The sequence below is a fragment of the Chiloscyllium punctatum genome, chromosome 2 (assembly GCF_047496795.1).
Source record: "Chiloscyllium punctatum isolate Juve2018m chromosome 2, sChiPun1.3, whole genome shotgun sequence".
Taxonomy (NCBI): Eukaryota; Metazoa; Chordata; class Chondrichthyes; order Orectolobiformes; family Hemiscylliidae; genus Chiloscyllium; species Chiloscyllium punctatum.
Genome location: NC_092740.1, coordinates 146,240,308 through 146,253,765, shown reverse-complemented (window position 1 = coordinate 146,253,765; position 13,458 = coordinate 146,240,308). Strand labels below are relative to the sequence as shown.

General features: G+C 37.7%; 1 protein-coding gene across 4 annotated transcripts in view; it reads right to left on the bottom strand.

Annotated features, from left to right (window-relative positions):
* Positions 1 to 13,458, bottom strand: part of pax5 (paired box 5) — a 217,224-nt gene that overhangs the window by 49,217 nt on the left and 154,549 nt on the right. For all 4 annotated transcript variants that reach the window (XM_072589664.1, XM_072589644.1, XM_072589635.1 and 1 more), the window contains one exon: positions 3,814 to 3,915. In XM_072589664.1, coding sequence (XP_072445765.1) covers positions 3,814 to 3,915 — 102 coding nt within the window. The remainder of the gene's footprint in view (positions 1 to 3,813; positions 3,916 to 13,458) is intronic.

Here is a 13,458-nt window from a genome sequence, read left to right as displayed (position 1 = left end):
AGGATATAAAGTGTTCTAGAACAGATAGACAAGAAGAAAAGGAGGCTGGGAAGAAGTAATGATAAGTGTTGGAAAAGGGAAAGACCATGTGGAGACAAGGACAGAACCCATTTGGTTAGAGATAAGAAATAAAATAGGTTGATCACAATTACTATGTCAGGCTCCAAAAAAAAACCTGACAAAGCTAGAGGAGCAAATTGGCAGGGAAATCACAGAGAGGAGAAAGTGAGCACCGCAGACGCTGGAGATCACAGTCAAAAAGTGTGGTGGAGGAAAAGCACAGCCGGTCAGGCAGCATCCGAGGAGCAGGAGTGTCAATATTTCGAGCATAAGCTCTTCATCAGGAATGTGCAAGAACTGTATGATAGTGGGAGACTTTAATTTCAGGAGAGTATCCTTGGTCAATATCTCCCAGACCACCCAAAAAAAAAGCATTGCTAGATATGGTACTGGGAAATGAGGTAAACTAGGCACCTGTGGGGAAACATTTGTGTATAAGTTATCATTATATCATTAGATTCATAAAAGAGAAAAAAGGAAACTACAGAAAGTAGAATATCTAGATTAGAAGCCAACTAATTTTGTTGCAGTGAGAAGGGATCCAGCCGTGATCTTAAAAAGGAAGAGATGCTTCAAATTCAAGCGAAGTTCATACCAACATGCACAAAAGTGAATGAAACCAAAAACAGGGCTCCTTACATGATAAGGGAGAAAGATTATAATGGCTGAAAAAAAATGCATATGATGCACGTCTGGTGAATGCTTGAAGTGAGGACCATGTAAAATACAATAGGTTGAAAGGAAAGGATGACAAGCAAAGAAATAATACGAAGATAGAGTGGCGTTCAATACAAAAGGGAACCCCAACACTGTCTTCCAGCATGTGAACAGTAAGCAGTGGAGTGGTTTCTATTTAGGAACAAAGAAGGTGATATACATTTAGAGGTGCAGGACAAGGCTAGAATATTTAATGAGTGCATTTTATTGGTGGTTAATTTGAAAAAAAATCAATGTAGCCATTGATGATCCTCTTCACTGAGATTCTTCTTATTGTTGTGCAGCTTTAATAAGTCATTGACCAGTCACCTTTTCCTAAACACCATCATTGTCATTCCAGTCAAGTTTGGTGGAGAGGCTCAAAGGTTCTTTCCCCTCAAATCCCCACAATCTAGCCCCTGTCAACAAACTGTACCACGGTACAAGTTGATGTGACTGATTTGTTTGACTGAAACTAACCAAACTGTCTTTCATGAAGTGCCCTAAAAATGTCTCTTCTGGACATAAATACTTCAGCATGGGAAATCTGACAAGGATTTCAAATGAACAGGCTAGCAAATGTGGAACTGACAGCTCAACTGTGGAACTGGAACCATTTGCATGCTAATTTTCACATTGCTTAACTTGCCAGCAGACAGTAGCACTGAGTTCGCGCACATTTTGAAAAAAAATGCTTGACTGATCTAACTCTATTAATGAGTAAATTATGGTAATTTTGTTATTACAAATGCACAGAAATTTCTAAAACGATTTATTCCTAATTTGATGAACACTTACATTACATTGATTGCCTTTGGTTGTAATGTTTTTCTCATCTTAAAGTGACTTTCTTTTAAAAGAAAAGAGGTTTTGTTGGTGAAAAAAAAAATCTGTTAATTGACAGCACACAGTAAAAGCATTTGGATCGAATGCAGGTGAAATTTGTCTCAGTAATGTCAGACAAACTCACAGCAAATTGAGCATCTTCTTAGCTCTGATTCTGATTTCCTTTTCCAATCGAAATCGTCAAATGTGAAAAGTGGGCACAGTTTTAAAGCAGACTGGATTCCTGTGAATAATTCTACCTTCAGTCTCTGTAGCCTTGTGCTTCACCAATGTGCTGTGCAAGTGAGGAATTGTAGGTGGCACCTACAATGAATTGTAAATGGACTGCCCCATAACATATTGAAAGTTATGGCCAAAATTAATTCGTGACACATAGGAATAAGACTCCAGTGAGGGAGAACACATATGTAAGATCTGCCCTTGTATACTACAAGGTAGACAGAGAAGGAACAGTGGGATTCAAACAAGCAAGTTTTAATGAATAATTTCTGCCTGCCTTAAAGTCGGAGTGAGATGTGAATTCTGCAGAGTGATTTCATTTTAATTCATTATGTTAACACAAATTCAAGGAAAATTCAGGATGATCAAAAATTCCTGGCAAAGCCAACGTTGCCCATATCCCATGTATGAGCAAAATGAAAAGACTCTCAATTAAATGCTTCATGAAAACACAAAGTACAATTTCAGCTTGTAAAATATTAACGATTCGCACTGCAATAGTGTCTGCTGCCCTCCGGACTATTCAGGACAAATTTTCAAGGTTTGTATTTGTCACAAACTTTAGAGACAATACTTTGTTTTTTATATTGTTTGTTGATCATTATTTTCTATCACCACTAATTCTGGGCCTGTCAGCATTCAAAGATTAAATGGAAGATAGATAGGCATTATGAAATAGAAACCACAAGAAGAAAGGAAGAAAAACAAAGAAAAAATGTACAGGGAGACACCTACAGAATTGAGACACAAATAAAGAGAACATCAGATACAGAAAGTAAGTCGAATATATAATACAAGAACAAGCAATTCAGCTAATGCCAATATTTAAGCTCCACTTACTCCTTCTTCTCCATTCTTCCTCACCTAACATTTATCAGCATTTCCTTTCTATCTCATATGCCTACCCTTACAGTACTGGGTTTCACATGGGTGAATACATTTCTCCAGATTTTTCTACTTGATTTGCTGGTGACTATCTTACATTGATGACTTTTAATTTTGCTCCTCCCCTGCAATGGAAGTGCTCTCTTGGTGTCTAATCTATCAGAACCTTTCATATTTTAAATACCTACAATAGGTCATCAGTCAGCCTTATCATGAAGGAGAAGAGATTCAACCACTTCATTCTTTTCTGATAGGTATAACTTTATATTCCCAGTGTTTTTAAAAAAACCCTTCTCAACAGTCTGTCTAATACCTTCATATCCTCTTTATATGATATGACAACTACAATTGTGCACAGTATCTAAAATGTGAGATAATCAAGGCTTGATACACATCTAACATAGCTTCTCTACTTCCCAAATTCTATCTTTCTACAAATAAACGTGCCCAAACAATTCTGTGATTCATTTTTCATGGTCTTATAAGTTGTGTAATGTGATTTGTGTATTGGTACTCCCAGGCTCCTTTGTTCCTTTAGCCCATTTAAGTCCTTATTTTCAAAAATGTGACCTCCTTATTTTGCTGCAGACACTGGTTTTGCAGTCAGTCAGTAAACTAGTGTTTGGCTTATTATTGTTCATGTAATACTGAGCTATATCATTAATAAATAGCACTGAAAACTAATTTGTTAAGGGTCATTTAAAAATAAAATGCATGTTTTCATTAAAAACAAATTACCGGTCTTCTTAAAGGACAGCTGGGCTTCTGAGTCCTGTTTAATGACCAGATTTTCTACCCACATCACAATCTTGAACACCAAACCCTTTTCTGTCGCTGAATGTTGAACATCCCAGGAGATTACTAAATCTGACAGTTAAGTGAAAGAAGAAATATTAGAGATGTATCTAAGTGTTTTATCCCTGTGGAGAAGTGTCTAACTGCATAGAGGTTAATGAGACCAGTGTCTTTGTTCCTTTTCCCAGTGCTTTTTCAGCCAGTAACTGCTTCAGATATCCTTTTCTCTACTGACGCACACAGAAACTGAAACATTTCAGAGAGTTCACCTCAGCCCAGTGCCCTACTCCAAAAGCTGGAATCCACACTCACCGGGCACCATTCCTGTCAGTGTTGGGGCTGGGTAACTGCCCTGAGCAGCAGGGGGCACATGCGGAGGGTAGCCAGGAAGAGTCGTGCTAGCCAAATCGCGACCTGGAAAACAAAACAAAATAAATGAAGCTAAAACAAGGTCTTAGGAATGTCTGTGACATTAGTGCCTGCAGCTCCTGCTGTGATCAGGTCATCCATACCAACACTGTGAAACCTGCCTGTAATGACAACGTCTGGGACAGACATCAGGTGATCACTCCAGGCAGGTGGTCTCTTAATGCAGGTTCATCCATTGACTTATCATTGAGATTGACACCAGGTATTCACTGCAGAAAAATGAGACAGTCTAAACGCATTACCCTGTCGGAGGGATATATTGAGACCACACATTGAGGGGACACAGTGAGACTCTATGCAGAGTGGGTATAATTAGATTATAGACAAGGGACATATTTAGATCACTGATAGATGAAATACATTGAAGTTATAGACAAAGGGGATTCGGTTAGTCTTTGGACAAAGGTGGTACAGTTCGGAATGCCCATTGCTGGAAAGTAATGTACACCTGAACTCCCCAAAAGTTTTCACCAAGCTGTATCCATCTAAGACATGTGTTCGATGAAAAGATTAATTCCCAAGATTTCTTTTGTCATGATGGGACATAGACGTGAGAAAACTTTACTATAAATGGATATAAAAATGATGTATCTGTCTTGAGGAAAGGGTACACACCATGAATGTCAGTTGTTTTCAAAGCATGTACATCAGAGACACTGGATGGTGTGTAAGGTCATAGTCAAAACACCGTTTATGAAGAGTCCACCTCCAGGTGATCTATTGTTATTGAGAAGTTTATAATAAAATGGATGCTTGGTAACCTGAGGTGCACATCCAAATGCCTGCTATCATTAAACAGTTCAAACTCCATACATCTGACATCCAAGATATCTAATATTGTGAAACAATATCTGTCATTCTGCAGAAACACCCATTTGAGATTCCTGTTGCTTTTTTTTTAAATTCACTCGCGAGACATTGGCGTTGCTGGCTGGCCAAAATTTATTGCCTGTTCCTAGCTGTCCTTGAACTGAGTGGTTTACTAAGCCATTGCAGAAGTCAGTGAGAGTCGATCACCTTGCAATGGGTCTGGAGTCACGTGTGAAGACCAGGTGAGGATAAGAAAGAATATGCACTTCTGGTGCCTGTTATTATGAAGGGACATAAATCTGACATACTGGTCATTGGTATGATCCAGCTGATCTTATTACTGGCCAGGTCAGATCCCAGACTGAAACAGAGCTAGACAGATCATATTGTGATTTGTTTTTATTTTAACAAAGTAGTCTCTCGCTGAGACTTAATGAGTTCCATGCTGCAGATTTTGCTTCAACAATAATTCAACAATTAAGAAAATAAATTAAGATAAAATAGAAGAAAACAAATTATTTATAACACAAATTCAAAGATTTTAAAGCATACCGTAGAAATATAATCCCATTAATCATAAAGCTCTCCTATATAAATTGAAAAGGAAAGCTTTTATATCATAGTCAAAATGTACCCCCAGTACAGTACCCAAAAACCTTGCATAGTAGCCAAAAAACCTCCCTCCCACTACTCACACTAGAATTCGGCATCTAAAACCTCAATAGGTTTAAAGGTATTTATGACTTTAACTAATAGACTGGAACTGCAGATAACTTCATTCCAAAGCTATTAAGTATCCATATTCATCTCTTCAAGGTATTATCAGAACACCTTTTGACTGGGACTAACTGATACTTTGCTCTAAAGTAATCAAGTTTTACTATATTCTTCCCTTTTTAGGAACATTGATCTACATAACCACTTTCATCCAAGAACTTCGCAGGACTGCTAATAATTCAAGGTAAAGCAAAAACATACCTCTCTCTCTAAGTTATAGATGTTTTCATTAAGCTTTGAAACCTCTCTTGACTTTCTACACTGGAGCTTACCTATCTTGTTCAGCCATAAAACCCAACTAACGTACACAAAATCTCATTATTTCCAAAGCTAGGTCTCAAAACTGTTTTAAAAGGAATCACTGCGGCTACAGAGATACTTACAAGTTAATGATTAATTTCAGACAAACCTCAGAACCCACGATTCTCCCTAACCCAGAATTCCAGGAACACACTTGCAATACTAATTTCTCTTCAATCCATTCATGGATCTGAATATCACTGGCTACAACAGCATTTCTTAACCATCCCTAATTGCCCAGAGGCAGTTAAGAGTCAATCACGTTGCTGTGAATCTGAAGTCACGTGCAGGCCAGACCAGGTACAAATGGCAGATTTTCTTCCCTAAAGTACATTAATGAATCAAATGGGTCTCTCCCTAACAATCAGCAATGGCTTCACAATCATTCTAGACTCTTATTTCCAGATTATTACTGAATTCAAATTCCACCATCCATGAAGGCATGATTCAAACCCAAGTCCCCAGAACATTACTGGGCCTCTGGATATATAGTCTGGCGAAAATATCGCTCATCCATCATCTATTAAATAGCACATAGTACATTGCATTACAAAACAGTGAAACCTTAACATACTCGCCGTTACAAAGTGATGCATACTCAAAATGCTTCTTTTTATGAAGAAGCATAATTAAAATATCTCTGGCTGTACTTTCTCTGCAGATTCTCCATTTCCAACATTTACCATTTGTTTCCTTTTCATTTCAAGAAAATCTAAGGTGAACTGGTGATCCTGCGCACGATTGTGACTCAGGCCTAAGCAAGATGTATCTTCGTGTAACGTGAGTTTCCAACTCTGCTGTTACTGTGTGATGGGTTCTCAAAGCTGTGGTTGCCTATGCCTTGAATCACCAGTTACCAGTCTACACCACCAGTATCTGTATGACACAGTACAATGAACAATGCACTTGCCAAGTTAATAGGATAGCAAGTGAAGCAATTACTAATGTGATGACTAGTAATGATTGCCTGGGCTGCGGGAAGCTTTGTTGAGGCTTATTGATGATGTGCTTGCTGGGACAATATATGCATGATGACTAAATTGCTAATATACCATGGACATTTTTTCCCACTTAGTCCTTCACACAGCTATTAGAAGAATCCAAACTCTGAATTCTTGTATGACCTGCAAGCACAAAAGCCAATAATCACTGGATCCACTTATTAACAGCTTTAGTAAAGCCGATTCTTTAGTTGCATATTAATATATGTCCATTACTACAATTAAAGCTGCAGGAATTCTTTTCATCCCTCTTTTTGAATTAAATAGTCCACATTCCTGGCAGAAATTTGAACCCCATCTTTTGGTTTTTAGTTTAATTTGTTTTGGCCTTCTCCAGTAAAATAAAAATGATTTTGTTCAAATAACATCACAATTGCCCTTAAATTAGTAACACTTCAGAATAATTAACCATTCAGAGTGGAGGAAAAAACTGATTTTCTTTTCTTTCATGGAATGTGGAATTGAGGTAAGTTAGGATGTTGCTCACTCTAAATGCCCTTGAGAAGATGGTGACAAAGCTCCTTCTTGGATTACTGTCATCCATTCAAATATCTGATTAGTGTCACTTTGAGTTTGATCACTGGTTTTATTTGCCTGTTGTTAGATTGGGAAATATTTCTCTGTTCTGCCTGTGAAGAAAGCTTAACGGATGTATTTTTATGACCCTAGGATTCTGTTTTACACACTTTTGGCAGCTTAATCAAGGAGTCTCTACAAAGCCCTCAGAGAATTTTGTATAGCAGAAATTCACAGGAGACAGTTTAAGAGTGCCACAGACAAATTAGAATGGACGCTGACAATCGGCACAAGGAAATGTGTTTCTGCAGACTTAAATTTCAAATGGCATTTACTGAATTCCACCCGATTAACTCATTGGGCTAAAAACAAGCAAAAGAGCATCTGGGGAACAGAAAGCTCTACAAATCTGCAGAAGTCTATAGAAAGCTCTTCTATACTATACTTGTGGTTGCTATATGCCAGGACAGTGGTGTAGATACACATACAAATATACACACAGAAAGAGATTGGCATCAATCTGTCACCATTCTGGCATTAGCAATGCCTCAGTAAATATCTATGACTAACCTTTCAGTCGGTTTGACCATTAAAGCCTCATAATACCTGAGCAGAAAGGGGAACAATGAAAACTATCTCACTTTGCTGGATGATTAATATCTCTTCTGTGTTTGTTGCGGTAAAATAAAACAGCAGTTGATTTCATTGGCATTTTCTCCTCTCTCCCCGAAGGAAAACAACAGCATATACTTATCCAAATTGGTTTTCATCAAGTTGTCCACTTTACCTACCTTGGATTGGTCAACAATTAAACTGCGTCATGTGCTGTGATACGACCCATATTAATCCTAGCTTCTATACCTGACCTAAGGGTCTTCTGATGCAGTGATAGTGCCCCTACCTCTGAGCCAGGAGACTTACGTTCAAAGTTCCACCTGCTCTGCAGGTGTGTCATAACATTTCTGAATAGGTTAATTAGAAAATATCTACCCCTGATCTGTACCCAGTTGATAGAACTTTATGTTCTGACACAGATAATGCATGTACTATCTATTAATGCATTCCAATAGTTCCTACATTACAATACTGACTCACTTCAAATGAACATCATTGATTGTAAATGTTTTGTGATGTCCTGAAATCAAACAAGACACCAAATAAATACAGGAATTTGTTTCTCCGTTTCTAACAAGGAGCAGATTTTACACAGAATGTGTCCTGGGAAATTGCTGGCATCTAGATCATGATGTTTGAAAGGGTAACTAATGAGAAATGGTTTCTATTGGTAGATGGACCAGCAACCTGAAAATGCAGATTTAAGATAATTGACAAAAGAACCAGTGGCAAATGAGGAGAATTGTATGATGCAATGTGAAATACATTGTCTAAATGGGCTGTAGTAAATATAGATTCAATCAAATTTCAAAAAAAAGAGTTAAATAAACACATTAAAAGGAAGAATTTTAGAGGACTATGGGGGAAAGGCCTAGGATTGATTGGAGAGATCATTCAAAGAGGCAACATTGTCATGATGGGCCAAATGGTCATTTTTGAAATGCAACTATTTCATTCCATATAGCACAGGAGGTGGTTATTTGGTCCATTGTGATGCTCTACAAACAACAATTCAGCTAGTCCAACACTCCTCCAACCCTGCACATTTTTTCCATTGCATTACTTCTCTCATTTCCTTTGAATGCCACAACTGAATCTGTCTTTCACATACTCTCAGACAGCGTAAGCTAAATCATTCATTAAACAAAAAAAAAGCTTTCCCTTACTTTGTCTTTTGTTCTTTTACCAGTCGCTTTGGATCTGCTCTGATCCTTCTCCCAGTGGAATGATTCTCTCTACATACTATGTCTAGATCTATCATAACTTCCTCTTAATCTTCTCTTCTCACCAGAGAGTAACTCCAGTCTATCCAACATATCCACATTAATCAGTTACTTGTCCCTGGATCCATTCTTATAAGTCTTTTCAGTACCCTGTCTAAAATCTTGACATCCTACCCAAACAGTGATGGCCAGAATTGGATACAATATTCCAAATGAAACTGAGCCCATGTTTTATCAAAATTCATCAACATTCCTTAATTTTCATGTTCCAAGCCTCTACTGATAGAACCTACAATCAGTGGAGTATGTTACATGTCTTTTCAACTACTTTTTCTGACTGCCCCATCACCTTCAATGATTTGTGCACATGTACTCTCAGGTCGCTGTCTCTTCTTGCAACCTCTTTAGAATTATACCATGCAGTTCATATGGTCTCTCCCCATTATTTTTACAAATTTCTGGACGAAATTTCATCTGTCACATGCTTGCCCATTCCACTAGCCTATATCCTTTTCTACAACTTCCTGTTCATTCATTTTAATACATCGTCCATGTGCCTGAAAATTTCCAAAATGCACTCATTGGGAACAGCCACTGTTATAATTGAAATCAGAGTTACTGGTTCACTATTAAATATGTTCTACGTAGGGAAATGCAAGTAAGGAATAGTCAACTGTGGTGCTCCCCTTTGTTAAATAGCTTAAACAGTCTGGTCTTCCTTGTGAGTGAGGTAGCGTAATACTATTGTCAGCCATCACCTTTAAAGAGAGCACAAAAGGGAAATGTTAGGGCCTAATTAAGTTATCAGTCAGCCAGAATATGATTGGTTAGCATTGTGCCAGCTCACTGACAACTGGAAAATCTTTATTTCAATAAGTATGTGAATAAAGAGCAGCAGAACCATATCAGAATCCCTATTTATGGGTGCACTGGACTATTCATACTCCCGTCCAATGGGAATGGAGTGACAATGTCCTCATCACATTTAGCTGGGCCTCCTGCTGACCTCCTCCCAGGGATTCTGAGTTAGGATAATGACCTGCCTGCTTAACAGAGCCTTTGTTAGAGCAAAATAACTAGAGCTCAATCGGTTGGATCCATAAACAGTGGCAGGAAGGTGTCACCTTGTGTGCCGCAAGCAGGGAAAAAGACAGCAGCAGAAAGTCCTGAAAAATCTAGCATGATAGAAGATAGCATCAATAAAGTCTTCAGTAAGGCTTTCCATCTGTGTGTGGAAGAACAGTTGCCCAGCAGCTCTGCTGCTGTTTCTACATTTTCAGTGTTCATGTTGAGTTCCTCTACACATTATCTCATTAGTGTTGGATAAAATAACATTAATGTACATTCAACTGGACTGCTTTCGATGGCTAGATTATTCTTTCTGACAAGAGGTCTGCACTTTATCTACACAGGATGGCACTACAGGTACTAAATGAAATCAGTAGTGAGAACAGTGCTGACCCAAGGACTGAGAGGGCAAAACTAATACCTCTGTACATTAAATGTTGATAAGGTAGACACAATTATCGATCACATTACTAGTTGCCTGGAATTACCAGCTGAAGATGGGGGGGGAGGGTGGAGGAGAAGTTAACATTAACTATGAGCATTACAGTGGTACTGTTATGACCTAGACAGGAGGTATGTAATAATGAGTATTCCAGCAGACTACTGTCATTGCACAGACCAGTACAAACAAATGAAAGGAAAGCATTTAGCATTAATCAATCACATCCAGTGCAGTGAATGAAAACCAAAGACAGACTTCCTTAAAACAATAAGGCTGTGCAGTTAATAACAAATATAATGATGATATGTTACAAACCATGCAATGATAAATCAGCTCAATGTGCTTAACCAATTCCATTCCACTGTCTTCATTCATGTTCTTGCCCTTTAATTGGCTTGCCACACTTAATTTTATCTTGCACTAATTTAGTGTATTAGTGATAATCAAAATAAAATGTAGACACACCATTTGTTTCTTTACTTGCACTGATGCTGTGAGTTATCATAGAATGCTACAAAACCCACTCAACCCTGGAACATTTCCTTTTCCAGGATATAATTAAGTAAATGGTCCAGGGCCATTATTCAATGAGGTTAAATAATGCTGTCCTCATCTTGCCCCATCTCCACAACCTTCCCTCCAGTTTTCTCCCTGACCCTATTTTTCTAAAGAAGGCCAATTCTTGGATCACACCAACTTTCCAAGATTTTCTAAAGAGACTATTCATCACGTGTGCACCTTAATGGGATGTATTCAAATAGAGTGGGTGATTGCCTTGGGGAAAATATCCATTCAATCTATAATCATGGTCCTCAGCTTCCAGTTGCTCGTCAATTTAATTTTCTATCTTGCTCACAAGTCCAAGTTTCCAGTCCTTAGCCTCCTATCAGTGTTTCCTTGAAATTCAACGTAAGCCTGAGGAACAGCAACTTATGTTTCAACAGGCCCTTCATTAAAGTCTTCTGGACTGAATTTCAAGATCGACAATTTTATAGTAACTTATGCTTCCTTGTTTATTTTTTGCTTTTGTTTTCCTTCTTTTTATTTTTACTTTTGTACAGCTGCACATGATCCTGTGATTTATACATCCTGTAGACACACCATTTGTTTCTTTACTTGTTACTGCTCCCCCTGGCCTTGCACCATAAAGTCTTTAATCTTTTCTCCCCTCCACCCTATCAGGGATTTTTCTTAACCAACTTTTCAGTTGCTCAAAGTCTATTATATTCCAAACATTTCCCCGTTGTAGAAAGGTCACAAACCTCTGTTTCTTACTCTCAATATAGCTGTTGAGTATGTCCAGCATTTTTATTTTGATTGTCACAGCAACCATCTTGTAGGGCTGCAGCAATCAAGGGAGGTGTTAGGAAGGAGGAGTCACTAAGTTTCATTAAACTGGTTCATCAACCTCTCAGGCCTTAGTCACATTTTGGTTCATCTCCTGACAGGTCTGGTAGCCTGTTTGGAGAAGTTCTGAAGAAAGATCACTAGACTCAAAACATTAACTCTGTTGTCTCTCTCCATAGATGCTATCAGGTCTGCTGAGTTTCTCCAGCAATTTCTGTTTTTGTTTGTTTCAGAACTTCATCTTCAGTAGTTCTTCGTTTTATTTTCAGTTCTTATCCTGGCTGATGATGATTCATTCCATAGAATGGAAGCTATGCAATTTATTTTCTTTATCTTTGAATCTTGTAAGCATATGTAAGAAATAAGTTCCATTTATAAATTTAAACATTTGTGACATCATGTTGAGGTATTGGTAATAAAAAAAACATTAATTCATACCAGGCAGCAATATCAAATACACCTAAGTACCCTTGAATTTTACAGCAATTTGCTTCAGAATTACAATCCTATCGTACTAGGCAGAACTTTGAATAACTAGACCAAACCACTCTCATGTAATTCTGACTGAATCCAGCAACTTTGTGCAAGTTGGTATCAATATGTTGTTGTAATCAGACATTATAATTATTATAATAGTAAAGTGCACATGAAATTGGATTGAGATAGTCCAAGCTCATTTCTACAAGATGTAGAAAAGGTAAAAACCCATAACAACACATAATAATATTTGAGAAAATAATTTTTACGTTGAAGTCTCAACTCTGAAACTGTGTTCTTCCTTCAAACAAGAACAAATTATCTAATCCACCATCCCAAGCCTTAAGAAACTACAGTGGTCTTTCCACAAAGCTAATGCTTATTGCACATTTAATTATCTTTAGGGCACCAAAAGTAAACCAGTTAGTCCGGATGTGGAATCAGATGTAGATGAGACAGGGGAGGGCTGACAGTTGTCTTCTTAGAGGTGAGGAACCTTTATGAATCTGCTATATTTTCTTTTAATGATCAATCAAGACTTTTTGCAGTCATTTTCTGCAGGCAATCCACATTTTCAGGTTTATCAGATTCAGTTTTACAACTTGCCATGGTGGGATTCCAGGTATTTGAAAAAGTAATTCACAATCTACTCTAAGATGTGCAATGTTCAGACACATTGCAAATTATTTTTTACTGAATGTTATCGTCTATATATAAACAGATACACAACTGCAAATATATGTTTTTTTTTCCAGTTGAAATGGGAATGATTTCAAAATCAGTTATGAACCAATCTAGATATTTGTCTTTTCAAATATACATCAAAAATAGTTTGATTTCATAACAACAACTTGCATTTACATCGTATCTTTAACAGTGCAAAATATCTCAAGAAAGTTCAACCTACTGTCACCTCCAAAGGTGTAGCACACTCTCAGCACTATACTGAAGT